We start from the raw sequence: 19,766 nt of genomic DNA, 5'->3' as shown, positions 1-19,766 counted from the left end.
ATCCAACACTTTCTTGCTGACCGTGGTGTAGAGCATATGGAGTGGCCTGCCATGTCCCCGGATATGAATCCGATAGAGAACTTGTGGGCAGAATTAACGCGTCAAATCGACCGCTTGGACCAGCAGCTGCGTGAATTGCAGCAGACTATTGTCACTGCATGGCAAGCGATTCCTGTCCAAACCTTGGCAAATCTCGTGAACAGCATGCCTCAACGTGTACGTGCTCTACTGAATGCTCGTGGGGGTTACACGAAGTACTGAACTGTAATTTTACTGTCCGTAATCCCAGTCGTAATTTAACTTTTGTTTTTGTTAAAAAAAACATTTTGGCTAATGTGCAAAATAAAGAGATACTTCTGGAAAACGTACAGAAGTTTAACACAGTACTGTCCATGAATTGAGTTCGATATCAGTTTACATCACTTTCAAGGATCAATTTATTTGTTTCGAAATGTCAAATGTGGTTTTTGTTTCTTTTAAAGGTCACATTAACAAAATCTAGAATAATTTCAACATAATTCCAATGAACTTTTGGTTCTAAGACATCTTGAAAAGTAAGTTCACCCCAACAAAAAAAATATTCCATATTAAATGCCAAGTCTGTATATACAGACTGGGATTACGGACAGTAAAATTACAGTTCAGTACTTCGTGTAACCCCCACGAGCATTCAGGGGAGCACGTACACGTGGAGGCATGTTGTTCACGAGATTTACCAAGGTTTGGACAGGAATCGCTTGCCATGCAGTGACAATAGCCTGCTGCAATTCACGCACAGAGGTCGGCTGCTGGTCCAAGTGGTCGATTTGACGCGTTAATTCTGCCCACAAGTTCTCTGTCGGATTCATATCCGGGGACATGGCAGGCCACTCCATATGCTCTACACCACGGTCAGCAAGAAAGTGTTGGATCATGCGAGCACGATGAGGCCGTGCATTGTCATCTTGGAAGACAAAGTTTCCTCGAAAGGCTGCACGAAGCAATGTTTCCTCCAGAATGGCCCTGTACTTAAACTGGTTCAGGTTTCCATTCAGAACAACCAGGTCAGTTTTGCCCCCTGCATGAAAAGCAGCCCAAACGGTCACCCCACCACCTCCAGCTTGGACTCTTGGCACTATAAAATCTTTGTCGTAGGCTTCATGCACTTGTCTGCACACTCGGACGCAGCCATCTCGGCGATAGACCAGAAATCTAGACTCGTCACTGAAGATCACGTGATTCCAGTTTCCTGGCTGCCATTGACGGTGCTCTCTGGCCCACTGCAATCGGCGCTGGTGGTGTTGTCTGGTCAGGCGTGGCTTTCTCCGGGGACGCCTGGCACAATAGCCTGCTTGAACCAGTCGTTGGTTGACTAGCCTTCTGGATACAGGCACATTTGTCAGTTGCTGCCACTCAGCCCTAAGCCGATTAGCTGACTTGGTACGGCCATTGCGGACTAACCGGTGCAGCTGGCGATCATCCCTCCTTGTGGTTCTGCGGGGACGTCCTGGCCTCGGTATTGGAGTGGGGACACCCCTCTGAGCGTTTCGTTTCAGGATCTTTGACACCTGACCTTGAGTGATGTCATACTGCTGAGCAATAGCACGCTGTTTCATCCCGTAATTTCGTAAAGCCACCACTCCATGACAAACAGCATTGTCGAGTTGACGGACCATCTCCAGAGGAAGCGGCAATAACTTTTGGAAACGTGCAGCAGTTGTTTTCCACTAATACAGAACGCAACAATCCTTGTATACCCGACTGTGAAGCCAATCATCAAATGCACCTGTCCATACATTTTGCCACGCCACCTGTGATATAATCCTGTTGTTGACTTCTTGCTGCGACAGACAATCAGTGACATGGTTCTTTTAACAAATAAATCACCAAAGTGTAAAAGAAACTTACCCGATTGATATACTGAGTTAAGAAAGTAAACCCGTCGAGAAAAAAAAAATATTCCATATTAAATGCCAAGTCTATATATTGTTGTGGTTTTGTTGTTGTGGTTGTGGTGTGTGCTATATATATATTGTTGTGGTTTTGGAAATAAAGACAACCCGCCTTTTAGTTAGTTGCACCACAACATGTAGCCTCGCTTTAGCCAGTTATTTCTTATTGAATGTGATGTATAGTCTCCTTCCCAGTGTTAGTATGCGTTGAGGCAGATAAGTAAGGTTAGGCCTCATTGAGCCTGGAATGCCATGTGGTGGGCCTGGGACAAGTCGAGGAGGCCCGAGGGTGGAGCCGGAGGGCGTGGCTGGTAAGCAGCAAACAGCCAATGGGAGCTAAAGGGGAGTGGCCAACAACGGCGACCAATGAGGACGAAGGGGAGTAACTGATGAGGGGATATCACGACACGTGACCCCTGGCGGCCAGTGGAGGCCCGTGGAACATTCTAGTGGGGCTCCGGGGGGATATAAGACCCGCCCCGGACCCCCGAGCGAGGTCTCGCTGCCCCCGCTCTCTGCTGCCCCCGTTCTCCCTGGCTCTGGTCTCTCTTTTGCCCTCGCTCTCTTGGGAAACGCTCTCACAGGACGATCTCTCTCGTGGCCCTGTACTCAGGCGATCTCTTTGCCTGGACTCCCTGCACGTGCGCTTTTGCCTCGCCGACTTCGGGACACGCTGCGGGGATTCCCGTACGTGCACAACTGAAGCCAACGTCTCTGCCGCGAACATCACCAAGGGGAAACGCCCAACGAGCCGTCCGGGGTGAACTGCACTAAGCGGCCGCGCTTTGAGCGTGTCCTCTTCTTCCTCCCTTTCCCCGAGTGAGTCAGAGGGCCCTTGTCTGGGTAATGTAAGTAAGAACGGTTAAGTTTTTCTCCTGTGTCGCTTTTCTCTCACTATTGTACATTTGTTAATAAACCTGTGTTTGTTTCCAACTTGGCTGTTTTCGTCTCTTCACCATTGGCCTCGCATTGCACGAGATAAAACCGCTCGATCGGGTTCCTAGTAATTAACGGCACGAGTTACGCGACACGCAAACCGCTCGGGCGTATCAGACCAGCGGGACTCGTGTGAGGTCCAGCCCCCGTCTTCGTGGCGGCGCGTGTATCGAAGGTACTCGGGTTATTGACCGGAAACCCTTCCATGCGCTCGCTGTGAGTTTGGCTGCTGGAATTGCTCAGCAATCTGCCCCCACGAGTGTAAAGTGGGTAGCGGCCTTGTGGACTCGAAGCTCGAGGGGGAGAAGGGCTTAATCCCCCCTCAGTACGTCGACAGGCTCGAGATCCGCAACTATATATGTATGTATATATATATATATATATATATATATATATATATATATATATATATATATATAATCGTTAGATTAAATAAGACGCGGACGTAGCTTCAGGACGTCGATCTTTAATTGTCGACAAGCTTTCGACCAACAAAGGTCTTCTTCTGAGTCAGCCCCAAGTTCAACGGAAGTGACCGTTTGCGGTCATGGCTAAGTCAAAGCCCGGATCTAAATCCCATCGAGATGTTGTGGGGGGATTTGAAACGAGCTGTGCATGCAAGAAACCCCTCAAACATCGCACAGCTGAAAGAATTCTGCATGGAGGAGTGGGCAAAAATTTCTCCCAGTCGATGTCAGAGACTGGTGGACAGTTATAAGAAATGCCTACTTGAGGTTGTTTCTGCCAAAGGGGGCAATACCACCAATTAGAGCCAAGGGTGTACTTACTTTTTCCACATGCGAAATTTGCATTTATGTTTATTTAAATTATACAATGGACTACAAAATGTAAATGTTTCATGATATTTGTTATATTATATCACCTTTATCTATCAATATTGTTGAAATGAAGATCAAAATGCTGTATGTTGAAATATGTTGAAAAAGTCAAAACTTTACATGGGGTGTACTTACTTTTTCACATGACTGTACATATATATATATATATATATATATATATATATATATATATATATATATATGTAATCATATATATATATATATATATATATATATATATATATATATATATATATATATATATATATATATATATATATTGATTACATATATATATATATATATATATATATATATATATATATATATATATATATATATATATATATATATATATATATATATATATAGTCGTGGTCAATAATATTGGCACCCTTGTACTTTTTTCAAATAATGCACCATTTCTTCCAGAAAATTGTTGAAATTAAAGAATATTTTGCTATCCACATATTTATTACTTTAGTTTACAGTGGAACAAAGCAAAAAAAAAAAGCTGACAAAATTACTAAATCTTACCTTATTCCACACAGAAATCCTAAAATGGCCCGGACAATATTTTTGACACCTTTCAGAAGTTGTTCGAAATAATTTGATTTCAAGCAGGTGGATTTTTTTGATTTTTTTTTGGGGGGGGGATACAGAATCGAGGCTCGTGAAAGAGCTGAATACTTGATTTACTACTTGATTTACTACTTGAATAGCTACTTGATTCTCCTTTATTTTGGAATTGAACTCACCTGTGGTGAGTTCCAGGTGCCTGCAATATAAAAATCACTCATTCAACCTGTTCGAATGGAGAAAAGGAGTCATTCTGCTGTTTTTTGTCACTGTGTATCACAATGAGCATGGGGAAAAGAAATAAAACCAGAGAATTGTCTGAGGAGGTCAGACACAAGATTGTAGCCACACCCAATGGATATTCCTACGTCAATAAACCACGCTCGGAGGGCCGAGGTGGTGGAATTGCCGTTATCCACCGTCAAGACATCAGGACCAGCCTCATCCCCATCGCCTCATCCTCATCATTTGAACACCTGGCTTTTAAACTCTCTGGTCGCACGCAGTCAGTCATGGCTGTCGTCTACCGCCCTCCCAAGCCACACCCATCATTCCTGTCTGACTTCTCCTACTTTCTGACCCAGCTATGTTCCCTCTCCCCCTCAATCCTCCTCCTTGGTGATTTCAATATCCACATGGACTCCACTGACTCCACAATAACCACTGACTTCACTGATTTACTCACCTGCTTTAACCTCACTCAACATGTCGACTTTCCTACCCATATCCGTGGTCACATTTTGGACCTTGTCTGCTCCACTGGATTAAATTTGTACCATCTCTCTGGCTCCGACCTCACCCTCTCTGACCACTTAGCCATCACTATGACCATCAACATCCCCACCCCAACACCAAGACATTATCGCACTATCACCTTCCGTAAGCTAAACGCTCTTTCACCTACCTCATTCTCATCCACTCTCTCTGAAAAAATGTCCACTTCTCCCTTCTTTGACCTCCACACCCCTTCCGACCTCACTGACTACTACAACCACACTCTCTCCTCCTGCCTCGACCAGCTTGCGCCTGTAAAAACCAAAACAGTTTCTTTCACTCATTCTGCTCCCTGGTTTAACCCTGAACTCCGCCTGATGAAAACTCGTGCTCGCCAACTTGAAAGACTCCGCAATAAAACAGGTCTCACAGTTCACTCCCAAGCCTACAAGGACCACCTACAACACTACAAAGATGCCCTCTCCCGCGCCCGCTCCGCCTACTACTCTCAAATTATCCACTCTGGCTCCGGAAACCCAAAAGCACTCTTCTCGACAATAAACAAACTCCTCCGCCCCCTGAACACCACGACCCAGTCATTCACAGTAGACAACTGCATCTCCTTCCTCTCTTTCTTCCAACGCAAAATTGACAACATCTACAACAGCTTGACCACCGCCGCACCCGCTCCCCCTCCAACCACCTGCCCCCCCCCCCCTTGTCCTGCCATCCCCTGTCTCGGTTCTCCCCAATCTCCCCTACTGACCTCTCTGAACTCCTCATAGGAATGAAAACTGCCACCTGCACTCTTGACCCCATCCCCTCCAGCTTTGTCAAGGCCTCCCTCCCTGCTCTCTCTCCACTTATCATTGCAACAATAAACTCCTCCCTGTCTACAGGCATCGTCCCACCTTCCCTCAAAATTGCTGCTTTTACCCCCATTCTAAAAAAACCTGGTCTAAACCCTGACACCCGAAGCAACTTCAGACCCATCTCCAACCTACCCTTTCTGTCAAAAGTTTTGGAACGCGCTGTAGCCACTCAACTCAAACATCACCTCTCTGCCAATAATCTGTATGAAACATTCCAATCCAGGTTCCGCTCCAACCATAGTGCTGAAACTGCTCTCCTCAAAATCACCAACGACCTTCTCCTCTCCTCTGACGCTGGCAACCTCAACATTCTCGTCCTCCTCGACCTCAGCGCTGCCTTTGACACCATCGATCACACCATCCTCCTCACCCGACTTGAATCCACCTTTAACGTTACCGGCACTGCCCTCTCTTGGATTAAATCATACCTCCCTGACAGATGCCAGTTCATCTCCATCAATAACTGCAAATCCCCCACTGCTCCCCTCCCCCAAGGTGTCCCCCAAGGTTCAGTTCTTGGCCCCCTCCTCTTCATCCTTTACCTGTCCCCCCTTGGTCACTTAATCCGCCGTCATGGTCTCCAATTCCACTGCTTCGCCGATGACATCCAGCTTTTCATCTCCACCAAGTCCATCTCCACCGCCACCCACTCTATCCTGACAAACTGCATCACTGAAATAAAATCCTGGCTTCAAATCAACTTCCTCAAGCTTAACTGTGATAAATCTGAAATAATCATCATTGGCCCAAAAACGCTCATAAAGTCCACCCATAACTTTGCCCTCAACATCAACGGTATCCCAGTATCCACCTCCCCTCACATCCGGAATCTTGGCGTCATCTTTGACCAAACCCTCTCCTTCGACAAATACACTAAACAGATCACAAAGTCAGCCTTCTTTCACCTGAAAAACATTGCCCGTCTCCGCTCATCCCTCTCCTCCACGGCTGCAGAAACCCTCATCCACGCCTTCATCACCTCCCGTCTGGACTACTGCAATAGCCTCCTCTATGGTTCACCCTCAAAAATCACCAATAAACTCCAATACATTCAGAACTCCGCTGCCCGTCTACTCACCCATTCCCGGACCCGTGACCACATCACCCCCGTCCTTTACAAGCTTCACTGGCTCCCCATCCCCCAGAGAATCCAGTACAAAATCCTCCTCTTGACATACAAAGCCCTCCATAACCTGGCCCCATCCTACCTGGCTGACCTCCTCTCCAGACACACTCCCACCCGCAACCTCCGCTCTGCTGGTACCAACCTCCTGACCCCCTCCATCCGGACCAAATTCAGATCCTGGGGGGACAGGGCCTTCTCCATCGCTGCTCCCACCCTCTGGAACTCACTACCTCACACCATCAGAGACTCCTCCTCACTCACCACATTCAAAACATCACTAAAGACCCACCTGTTCAACACTGCATTCAACATTCAACCCACAGCATTTAACCCCTGACTATCTCCTCTCCTTCTCCCTCCTTTTGCTTTAAATATTTCCCTATTGATTCTTGTCTTTTTGCAATTGTTGTTTTCATGTATTGTTATGCATTATGTTTTCCACTCTGTCAAAGCGCCTTTGGGCTTCTTGAAAAGCGCTATACAAAATAAATGAATTATTATATTATTATTATAAGCATGGACAATCCCAAGGCTAAAAGTCCATCTCCAGAGACGGTGATGTTCCTGCGTCCACCGTATGCAATGTTATCAGGAAGTTCAAGGCCCATGGCACTGTAGCCAACCTCCCTGGACGTGGCCGCAAGTGAAAACTTGATCGAAGATTGCAGCGAAGGATTGTTCGAATGGTGGAGAAAGCACCTTGATCAACTGCCAAACAGATTCAAGCTGACCATCACACACAAGGTACGACAGTTTCAACTCACACCATCCGTCGCCAAATCAATGAAAGGGGGTTCTATGGTAGGCGACCCAGGAGGACCCCACTGCTGAGAGAGAGAGACATAAGAAAGCCCGACTGGAGTTTTCCAAAACACACCTGATCAAGCCAAAATCCTCTGGGAGAATGTCATGTGGACAGATGAGACCAAATTAGAGCTTTTTGGAAAAGCACATCATCTCTATGTTTGCAGAAAACAAAATGAAGTCTTCAAAGAAAAGAACACCTTCCCTACAGTCAAACATGGAGGACGTTCAGTGATGTTTTGGGGTTGCTGTGCTGTCTCTGGCACTGGGTGCCTTGAATGTGTACATGGCATCATGAAATCAGGAGATTACCAAGGCATTTTGGAGCGCAATGTTCCACCCAGTGTCAAAAGGCTGGGTCTCCGTCACAGGTCATGGGTCTTGCAGCAGGACAATGACCCCAAACACACTTTAAAAAGCATCCAATAATTGTTCAAGACAAAACACAGGACTGTTCTGAAGTGGCCAGCAATGACTCCAGATCTAAATCCCATTCAACACCTGTGGGGAGATCTGAAAACAGCAGTTGGGAGGAGGCACCATTCAAATCTGGGAGAACTGTGGCAGTTTGCACAAGAAGAGTGGGCCAAACTGCCAGTAGAGAGGTGGAGGAAGCTTATTCATGGCTATAGGAAGCACTTGACTGCAGTTATTTTGTCCAAAGGCTGTGCTACCAAATATTAAGTCTGGGGTGTCAATAATTTTGTTAATGCCATTTATATTTATTTTCTTATTTAAAAGGATATATTAAGTTCTGAATCAAAAACAAAGGTTCTGTAATATTAACTGTGAAATAAAGAATTGTGGAGACCAAATACTTTTGTCAATTTCAACTTATTTTTAGAGGAAATTGTGAGTTATTTGAAAAAAGTGCAAGGGTGCCAATATTTTTGACCATGACTATATATATATATATATAGTATATATATATATATATATATACTATATATATATATATATATATATATATATATATATATATATATATATATATATATATATATATATATATATATATATATATATATATATATATATATATATATATATATATATATATATATATATATATATATATATATATATATATATACACAGGTGTAGTTGCATCCAGGTGTAGTTGCTGCATGTGGATGTGTATGTGCCCCTGCTGGCCCACCTTATCTGGCCGTATCGAGGTTGAAGGGCCGAAACTGGATGACGCTGTGGACCTCGACTGAGGACCCGGTCAGTGCGGCACACTTGTGACCAGGTGTGTTTTGAACTTATGTATCTTGTCATGTTCCCGGGGTAAACACCCCTGGGGACGGATAGCCGAACGAGCTTTACACTCCGAGGCGCTCAGTCAACGATGGCGGACCTTCTTTATACACGCTGGGGAGGGCAGCAGGGGGTAGCAAAGCTCTTGCCTTACCTCTTACGGACCCCACTGGACGTCTTCGACCCTGCGATAATTTATCCAACCGACACAAAATTATAATGTAAAAATACCAGCTTTATTGAAAGAAATGCCGGTAACAAAAGAATGCATGGTAAACGAAAATTCCTAATTGAGGGACCCTCCATATGGACTGATATACAACACAAGGGGAAAAATAACTGGAAAATAATGTGTGTGTTTGTGTACTTAGCTCTGAGCGGCTCTTGAACCCCGTCAGTCTGCGAGCGGGTCCCGCAGGTCCGTGCTCGGGAAACGCACGCCCTGGTGCGAAGTCTGTGCACAGTAAGCAGGCCTTAGCGTGCCGTTCGTTCACTCCAGCCACACTTGCCCTCACCGTCTGCTTCACACAGCGCCAACGTCTCGCAGCGCACCGACGACAGCGCACAGCCAGCACCAACGGGCCAAGGAAAGGACAATGCGGTCGCTCAAACCGATGAAAGCCAGGGACCACTAAGACAAAATGCTCGACTGCGTCTGCCTTTCACAAACACCTGGAAGCGAGAGGGTGTGGTGTGCGAATGCCACCGCCAAGAGCGAGCCCGAACTCCAACCGCACACAGCAAGGACCCAACGCAATAGACAATAGAGCACCATATATGTGACCGTTCGCTTGCAATGTCCCTGGCACAAGAGGACAAAATGTTGGGACTCCACTGTTCGTGATGAAATTCAGATGCCGAGAGAGATGTATATGCGGCCGTTCGTCACCAAAGCCAGGATCCAAGAGGCAGAAAATGTCGGAGCACAGTCTTTTGTTCTCAAGGCTCTTACATCATCCGACGATCCCTGTGCATGCTCCGATTAGCGGGCCCCTCTCATCGCTCGACAATACCGGACCAATCACTGCTCTTCGGGGCATGGCCTCACGGACCTGCCTGCTTGATGTTGCGATGTGGCAGGTGGCGGCGCCAGCGTTATTGTTCAATATCCTGTTCCGTTTGGTTTTCATTTACTGTTTTGATGCACGATTGCTTGGCTTGGCTATGTGTGTGTGCTGCAGTGTCATAAGGAACACAGGAAAAGATATGCAGAGGCACTTACATACAGGGGACTAATTATCCTTAATCCCTAACTAATTAACATAACCCCACCCCTCGTCGTGGCGACAATTATGCACTTACGCGACATCCGGTCTAACGGATTCCCTACTTATGGTACATGGGGGTTCTTCTTCTTCATCGCGACATACGGAGCATGGTAATCTATACACTTCTACCTGGACTAAGGTATTTCATTGCCTACCCCCATAAACGTAACAATATATATATTATTTTTCCTCCTAGCATTTTCAACACCAAACCATTAATACCTCATGCTTGTAAAAATTACTGAACAAACATCACGGGCCAATGCGCATTTGAAACGAGGTCATGCTTCAGGGCCAATCATGAAACCACAAAGGCAAGACAACGCTGCCTACAGATAAATTGCGGGGAGAATAAGAAAATTGTATTCGGTGCTTCATGATGCATTTTTATTTGATGCATTTTTGTGGTGTCTTGCGTTACCTTGGGAGGAGTATGCGAGGGGTGTGTTAGGGATAGGCAATTCTGAGAATATTGGAATCTATTCGATTCCAAGTACTTTTTCACGTTTTCTTTTTATTTGGTATTGGGGGATGAAACATCAATCTATTATATTTCATATGAAACATGCCAACAACAACAGCATTCAAATTTCAATCTCCAAAAGGAAGTGTGCCGTGAGTGTGATTATACACCTGGATTTGACAAGATGTCCAGATGTCTGTGAGGGCAATGGAAGTAGCAACATGAATCATCCTCGCAACTTTTGAACTGGTTTCTCAATACACTTCAGGAAGCATATTTCGCATGATAGTGCAACGACTTGGGAGGTCATATTTTCAGTCTAAAGCCCCCAAAGTCTTCAATAACAAACACAGGCTGCATGTCACTCACAATCGTATTTATCAGCATCTGGTTGATGTGATTTTATCCTGGAGAATCAGCATCGTACTTGGAGCATTTCGAGTTTTTACAGAACATGCTAAGAATGGTCAATTGCGAATTTCTTGGCGTTGCAGAATTTGGTTTCTGTGATTCCACATTTCAACCATCACCAATTGGTGCTCAGTCTGGCGCTTGGCTTTCAAATGCTTCAGCAGATTGGATATATTGTTCTTATGAGCAATCTCTGTTGAACAAAGAAAACATCTAACTTTTGGACTGTCTTCTTTATCCTTCCTGAAATAGTTGCAAACTGTGCTTGTGGACCTCTTCAAGGCTAGGTTGTTATAACTTCTAATGCTTAAGTCGATTTTTTTTGTCCGTCAACGTGCCTTATCAAAGTCCTTGCCAAAGTTAGTCAACGTGCCTTACCAAAGTCCTTACCAAAGTTAGTCAACGTCCTGATCCGTTCAGTGTACTCGCTCTTCCAAGAGCTTCCATTATGTATTCAAAAAATCTCCTACCTCAGGGTGACCTTACTATACTGTGTGTTTTATCACTCAGGGAAGCAAAATTTCAAATAAAGACATGGTATTAATTTTTATTTTCATTTAAATTTCATCAATTATTCAAAAGAAAGTCGAAGGAAAACAACAATGTCAAATCGTTATGATTAAAGATCAGTTTCGAAACTATTCTGTTCGCAACAGTTTCCACTATGGTAACTTGATGAGGACAAATGGCATTGTAAGCCCCAGAGCGAACATTCAAACCTATATGAAGTGATACTGCATAACCTCTACATGCCATTTGACCTCATTGTTGAGAACGACGCAATGAAAAGCAGATTATTGTAAAACATGGAAAAGAATAATAATAATTAAAACGGTACTCATCATTGAGGTATCAGTAAGTAGTATGAGGCAAGTTTGAATTGATTAGAACAGAAAAACAAGATGACAATACCAGAACATCAAAGATTAATTGTAAGAAAGAAAAAACATATTAAGGCCCATGTAAATCTAAAGTCGTACAAGGTATAGTTAATTGATGTGCTTGAGAGAATATATAATTTGCAAAATAATTGAGGCGGTTAGCAGGAAAAAGTGCAACAAAAAAAGTTGAGCTTGAAGCTGTCTGGGTTTCAATGACGACCATCGAAAGCATTTTGGAATCGGTCACTCGAGAGGGCTGGCAGGATGGCCGATAGGAGTGCACGCTCACCTCTGAGCTGTCTAGCCTGGATTCAAATCTCTGACCCAGAAATGAGCTGCATTCCTGGTGTTTCGCAGGGAGGTTGATGCAATATGCATCAATGATGCATCAATGTGGGTGCCCGTCCCTCGGATTGACATGAAACTGTGCGTCCTGTCTGATGGCATTAGTGGGCAGACGTTAAAGATCCCATGGTGTTCCGCACAAATCACTAGGTGTGTGTGCGTGTGTGTGTGTGTGTGTGTGTGTGTGTGTGTGTGTGTGTGTGTGTGTGTGTGTGTGTGTGTGTAAGAGATGGATAGAATTGTAAGGAACAGAAATGAAAAAACGAGATGTGTGTGTGTGTGTGTGTGTGTGCGCGCGTGAGGTCTTGCCTATATTCTTCACTCTCACATGGTCTACGATAGGAAGTAAAGCATTCAACATTTCTTGACTTCCATAAAGCTCAGATATTAATTTGCTGTAACACCTGTGGGAACAACTGGGTCATTCGCAGAGAGCAAACTTTCCACGCCATTTCCATTTAATATAATTCCGAAATTCTTTCGTGGATATTTCGTGGAAGGACTGAGGGTGGCTTGGGTGCTGAAATAAACCGATAATCTATTTCAGGAAAAGGTATCTCAGCCAAGTTCCAAATTAAAATTGCTTATTTTTTTGGTTGCTTTGCACTAGTACTAACAGGTATCCAAATTAGTGCAGGGACACATGCCTAAGACCATTGGAGGGCCTCGTTGCTCATTCAGATACAGCTCGGGTGATTATCTATTGTGTGAATTGAATGGTCAGCATCCAAGGCAATATGCTTTTGGATCTATTTGGCTTAAAGGTAATGCATTCAGGGTGTCGATACATTGTAATTCAAACCTTTATTGTCTGACTAAAAGGAAACAGTACAGACTGATAAATTTGTAACTTGACCTTTTGCTCCTTTATTTCACACTCCTGAAGAAACTTTTTCTTCTTTTGTTTTTGCGTAGGTGGGCACACGGAGGTACATGGCACCTGAGGTTCTGGAAGGGGCCATTAACTTTCAACGTGATGCCTTCCTGCGTATCGACATGTACGCCATGGGACTTGTACTGTGGGAGCTGCTTTCTCGTTGCACTGCTGCTGATGGTACGAAGTACATCACACGGAGCATCCCTTCATTTTAGTTTTTCCACCATCACTTTCCTTAATGGAACAGTAATTATGTGCATTCGTGGTCGAACATTTTGTTAACTTTAAATTTTTTTGCTTATGAATTAGGTGGGAGAAGTTGAGAACCTATCCCCCTTTTTTCCATTGAAACAACGCCTTGACACTCGCGGTGTCGTTAATTGGGGGCTTCTCCATCCACGGCATTTTTCATGAATCATGAACTGTTGGGAACCTATAACCCCCTTTTCCCATTGAAAGAATTCCCACAACATTCACAGATTCGAGATTCGCGGAATTTTCCAGGAACATATCCCCCGCAACTGTCGGGTTCCGACAGCATAGCATGATATCTGAGTTTTGAACGAGTTATGACAAAACTAGGTGGATGTGCTTGTTAGATGAGAAGAACAAGCTTCTTCGATTTTGGTTCAGGTCTGGATCCAGATCTGGCCTGTAGGTGGTATACAAAACGTAAACTCTTCGGCCTGTCGGAGCGGAGGTATGCGCTCTACTGAGTGATTTTCTAGTTGGTCTCACCCTAAAGGGAATGTGAGACTATTGCAATGCTCTGATATCACATCACTCTGATATCACTAAAGGGAATGTGAGACTCTGATATCACAGGTCACATGGTATGGCAATCGTATTGGATTAAAGCAACAACTTTGGACATCATTTTACCCAAAATTGCTTAACTATAAAAATTGAAACTTGGCACGTCATCAACTCCACATGTGGTATAGGGTGTTAATGATGATGATGTCTTTGGAGAAGTGGTATTCCAGCCATAAGTGGTTGAATTTAAATCTTCATCCGAAAAATCTGAAGCTTCATACGAGGTGTGATCAAAAAGTTCAGTGAATGTTAGAATAAAATCATTTTATTAAACATGAAACACTTGCATCATTAATCCTCTTCGAAGTACACCACTCCCACACATACATGCTTGCTCCACCATTTCTGCCAGTCAGAAACATTTCTGGAAGTCTTCTTTGTTAATCACCTACAAAAGATCGGTCATGTTTGATTTGATGTCTTTGATCGTGTCAAATTGCTTCACTTTCATCATTTGTTTCAATTTGGGGGAACAGCCAGAAGTGGCACTGTGCCAAGTTGGGCGAATAAGGCAGATGCTGGACGACAGGAATGTTTTTGGTGCCAAAAAGTTTTGGATAGAGAGTGCCAAGTAGCATAGCGCATTGTCCTGATGGAGGAGCCACCTGATCTTCCACTTTTCTAGTCTTTTCTGTCTGACTTCCTCTTGCAAAATTTCATAACTTCCACAGAAAGCCGCATTAGTAGTATTATCTTTGTAAGGAAATTCTGCTTGAACCATTCCTTCCATGTCAAAAAATGCAATAAACATGACCATCACTTGCAAATTCAACTGGCGCGCCTTTTTCAGTCTCAGTGACGTGGGTGTCTTCCACTGGGAGTTCTGTGCATTCGTTTCCAGAACATACCCATAGGCCCACGAATCATCACCTGTGGTAAGAATTTTGAATCTGAAACGCATCGATCAAGAAACAAGTTGGATGAAATGAAGACATTTTAATTTTTGTCATCTGTGAGGATGCGCGGAATGAGCTTTGCACTGACGCATCTCATGTTCAAAGAGTCTGTCAGTATGGTCTGAACGGAACCAAGACTGATCTCTTCTGCGATTTCTCAAATAGTTAAACGACGGTTTGCTTGGATGACTGTGCTGACTTGAGCGATGTTTTCATCGGTTTGTGCTGTTCACGGACGACCGCTTGGTTCTTCATCTTCCAGCGACTAATTTCCTTCCTGAAACCTTTGAAACCACTTGATAACAGTCTTCTTCGTCACACCTTCATATGTGTAGACCATTATGAGCATTTTGTGTGTTTCTGTAGCCATCTTGCCAAGTTTTTTTTAAAACTTCAAGTTTTCACGTTGCTCAAACTTTGACATTTTCTCTAAAAGTGCCAGATGCCACAAATACGTGCTCACACAAAGAAATGCCACTGCTCACTGGCACGTAGTACTAATGGTGTTTGTTGCATGCTGGCAAGTGAGAGGGTTAACAAAATAAGCCCTGCCCACTGACCTCGACAATGTTCACACATTCATTAGAAGCGGCACCATTCACCAAACTTTTTCATCACACCTCATATATCTGATATATGACCCGGTGTGAGTGCATAATTTAATTCATGACGTACATAACATATTCTAAGAAATGATGTGATATAATAGGGTGCACGAGTATACGGATATATGGACCATAATAGTCGCGGGTTCATTTAACAATTGTATTTTTGTTCAGAATGAATGCGCGAGGCGAGATTGCACTCTGCAAGTGCCGTTCTATGGATCAGAATCAAATATTTTTAAAGTGATTCTTCACCATTGAATGATCGACTCAAAATCGAAATATAGTATGATACTTCAAAAAGTTGTGGACGGATTATGACCAAACTAGGTGGATGACTTGGTTAGGCGACAAGAACGAGCCAATTACATTTTGGTTCAGGTCCGAATCCGGATCCAGCCTATCAGTGGGATACAAAAAATATACAGTCGGACCCCGCTATTTGCGGGGATACGTTCCTGGAAAATCCACGAATAGCGAAACCCGTGAATAGCGGAGCATTTTTTCAATGGAAAAAGGGGGGATTGGTTCCCGAGTCGCGAAAATCGGTGAATAGAGAGGACCAAACTGTGAACGACAAGGCAAAATCTACAAATGGTGGCGCAAATCTGGAGAATGTCAACGATAATCCACAAAGGTCGATGAAAGACCCGGAAATGGCGAGACAAAACCCAGAAATGGCGAGACAAAACCCAGAAATGGCGAGACAAAACCCAGAAATGGCGAGACAAAACCCGCGAAGGTTGATGAAAATCCGCGAAGGTCGATGAAAATCCCGTGAATGTATGCCGCGGCATTGTTTCAATGGAGGAAAGGGGGACGTTATAGGTTCCCGGCGGTTCCTGATTCATAGAGGAAAATTTTTAAAGTTTAAAATGTTTTCGACCACAAATGCACATGATTAGTTCCACAAAAATGCTTACAAATTTAAAAAAAAGCGACCACACCAGGTACCATTTCCATTTTATTGAAGGAATGCGCTTACAGTTTACTAAAAGTGCTTAACCATACTGTACCGTGAAAGTAAAACAAACACAACACCATCACGTACTGTTTAAAATTTTTATTTTGCAAACACACGAATACCAACCGAGTACCAACCGAAAATGAAGGTGTGGAGGTTGAAAGAGTTGACAGTAAGGGAGGCATTAAAAGAGAGGCTGAGTAGGGTAGAGGATGATGTGGTTTTTTACCCGGTGTGTACCCTGGTTAGAATAGGTACACAGTATCCCTGCATGTCGTAAGAGGCGACTAAGAGGGTTGGCGTCAGGAAGGGTATCCGGCCATAAAAACATTGCCTCAAAAAGAGAACCATGACAATTACCACGACATACTGTATGAGCAGGGTACAGCCCGAATTGGAGATCGGTTTCTGAGGTTTGGGACATGGAATGTAGGGACAATGACAGGGAGATCAGGTGAAGTGGTGGAAGTATTGGTCAGAAGAAGAGTGGACATATGTTGTGTGCAAGAGACAAGATGGAAGGGAAGTGGTGTGAGAATGGTGAAGGGTAGGCAGGGACAGAAATACAAGTTTGTGTGGCAAGGGTGCCTGGAGGGCGTGAATGGTGTTGGTGTCCTGTTTTCTGAGGAGTTTGTAGACAGTGTTGTGAATATGACGAGAGTGAGTGATAGGTTGATGATGCTGAAAATGATGATTGGAAAGCTCTTTGTCAACGTCATCTCGGGATATGCTCCGCAGGTTGGTCGAAGTGATGAAGAGAAGGACAAGTTCTGGTGTGCGATAGAGAAGCTGATGGAAAACGTGAAAGATGAGGAGGTTGTTGTGCTAGGAGGAGACCTAAATGGACATGTGGGAAGGAGTATGGACGGTTTTGAGGGAGTTCATGGGGGTTACGGATATGGTGTGAGAAATGGAGAAGGTGAAAGGATTTTGGAGTTTGCTGATGGAGCTGATTTGTTGACTTGTAATACTCAGTTCCAGAAAGGGGATAATAAGCTTGTTACACACACGTCAGGTGGGTCGACGACAACCGTTGACTACCTGATGGTGCATAAGCGAGATAGGGGGCACCTCCGGGACACAAAGGTGATGCCGGGAGAGGAGGCTGTTTCACAGCACCACTTGGTTGTCTGCGACATAAGGGTGAAAGGTGCGAGGAGAGCTCGGCGGATGAAGTACCAACCGAGAATGAAGGTGTGGAGGTTGAAAGAGGTGACAGTAAGGGAGGCATTAAAAGAGAGACTGAGTAGTGTAGAGGATGATGTGGTTGAGCTTGAACGTGGTTGGATGTCAATGAAAGATAGTCTGTTGGGAGCCGTTGGTGAGGCATGTGGATGGACAAAAGGACCACCGAGGCACTCGGAAACATGGTGGTGGGATGATGAAGTTGGAAAGAGGATTGACGAGAAGAGGAAGAAGTTCAATGAGTGGCAGAAGGCGAAGGGTACGGGAGCAGAAAAAGCAGAGCATGAAAGTTATAAGGCAGCCAAGAAGGCTGCAAAGAAAGAGGTAGCAAAGGCGCAGGAGGCATGTAGGAAAATGTTCGGAGAACGCTTGGATTCGGAAGAGGGTCAGAGAGCGGTATTCAGGATTGCAAAGCAGATAGCGAAAGAGAGGTGTGATGTGATGGGGGTGAGTTGCTTGATGGATGAAGTGGGACAAATCGTTGTGGACCCAGATGGAATTAAAGGAAGATGGAAAAGATATATGGAAATGCTGTTGAATACAGAGGATGAATGGGATGGCAACATAGAGAGTAACCCAGTTTTAGGACCGGCAGAGAAGATAACTGAGAAGGATGTTTAGGAAGCGATAAAAGCAATGAAGAGTAGAAAAGCGGGAGGGCCGACGGGAGTTGTGGGAGATATGTTAAAGGCAGCAGGAAGTTGGGGTGTGAAGAGAATGACAGAGATCTGTAATCTGGTGGTGAAAGAAGGCCGCATTCCAGTGGATTGGGAACTGAGTACCCTCGTCCCTCTATACAAGGGGAAAGGTTAACCTCTGGAGTGTGGCTCGTACCGAGCGATAAAGTTATTGAAGCATGGAATGAAGGTATTGGAAAGGGTGTTGGAGAGGAGGATAAGGAAGAAGGTGAAGATCGACGAAATGCAGTTTGGATTTATGCCAGGAAGAGGAACGACAGACGCGCTCTTTATTGCGAGGCAGTTGCAGGAGAAGTACATGGAGAAGAGGAAGAAGTTGTTTCTTGGGTTTGTTGATCTGGAGAAAGCATTCGATAGGGTTCCACACAAAGTATTGACATGGCCATTGAGGAAGTTAGAAGTGGAGGAATGGTTGATCAGAGTCGTGATGGCAATGTACAAAAGAGCGCGCACAGCTGTAAGGACGGGAGCAGTGGTGAGTTTGAGGTGAAGGTGGGAGTGCATCAGGGGTCGGTACTAAGTCCACTACTATTTGTAGCTGTGATGGAGGTGCTGGCTCAGAACGTAAAGGACGGTTTACCGTGGGAGTTGTTGTATGCAGATGATCTGGTGTTGATTGCGTAAAGTATGGATGGACTGAAGGAAAAGATGAACAAGTGGAAGGAATGTATGGAGACAAAAGGTCTGAAGGTGAATATAGGAAAGACGAAGGTGATGGCAAGTGGTAAAGCGTGTAGTGAGGTGGAAAGAACTGGGAAGTGGCCATGTGCTGTTTGCAGGAAGGATGTTGGAGTGAACTCGATTCAATGTACAATGTGCGCTGAGTGGGTTCATCAAAAATGTAGTGGTCTGAGAGGGTCATTAACGAGTGTGGCAGCTACATTCAAATGTTAGGTGTGCACAGAGGGAGGTGCAGATGGAGGAAATGTTGAGTTAGATCTTGGAGATGGCGTGAAGCTGGAAGGTGTGAAAACATTTTGCCACCTCGGAGACATGCTGAATGGAGAAGGTGGATCAGACTCGGCAACGGTTGCTGGAGTGAGATGTGCATGGAAGAAGTTTCGGGAACTGAGTGGCGTGCTGATGAGGAGGGGAGTGTCGTTGAAGCTGAAGGGAAAGGTGTATACTGCATGTGTGAGAAGTGTTATGATTTTTGGGAGCGAGACATGGGTCATGAATGTAGAGCAGCAACGAAGGCTGGAAAGGGTGGGAATGCGAATGGTTCAGTGGATGTGCGGAGTATCGTTGAGAGAGAGGAAGACAAATGATGAATTGCGAAAGATGATGGGAATAGAG

General features: G+C 44.6%; 1 protein-coding gene across 2 annotated transcripts in view; it reads left to right on the top strand.

Moving 5' to 3' along the window:
- The window catches only part of LOC137415615 (activin receptor type-2A), a 187,618-nt gene that overhangs the window by 156,039 nt on the left and 11,813 nt on the right, over positions 1–19,766 (top strand). For both annotated transcript variants that reach the window (XM_078782392.1, XM_078782391.1), the window contains exon 9: positions 13,345–13,483. In XM_078782392.1, coding sequence (XP_078638518.1) covers positions 13,345–13,483 — 139 coding nt within the window. The remainder of the gene's footprint in view (positions 1–13,344; positions 13,484–19,766) is intronic.

This window comes from Myxine glutinosa, chromosome 7 (genome assembly GCF_964187855.1).
Source record: "Myxine glutinosa chromosome 7, kmMyxGlut1.1, whole genome shotgun sequence".
NCBI classification, from domain to species: Eukaryota; Metazoa; Chordata; class Myxini; order Myxiniformes; family Myxinidae; genus Myxine; species Myxine glutinosa.
The sequence above is the reverse complement of the archived record's forward strand: the minus strand, read 5'-3'. Positions and strand labels throughout refer to the sequence as shown.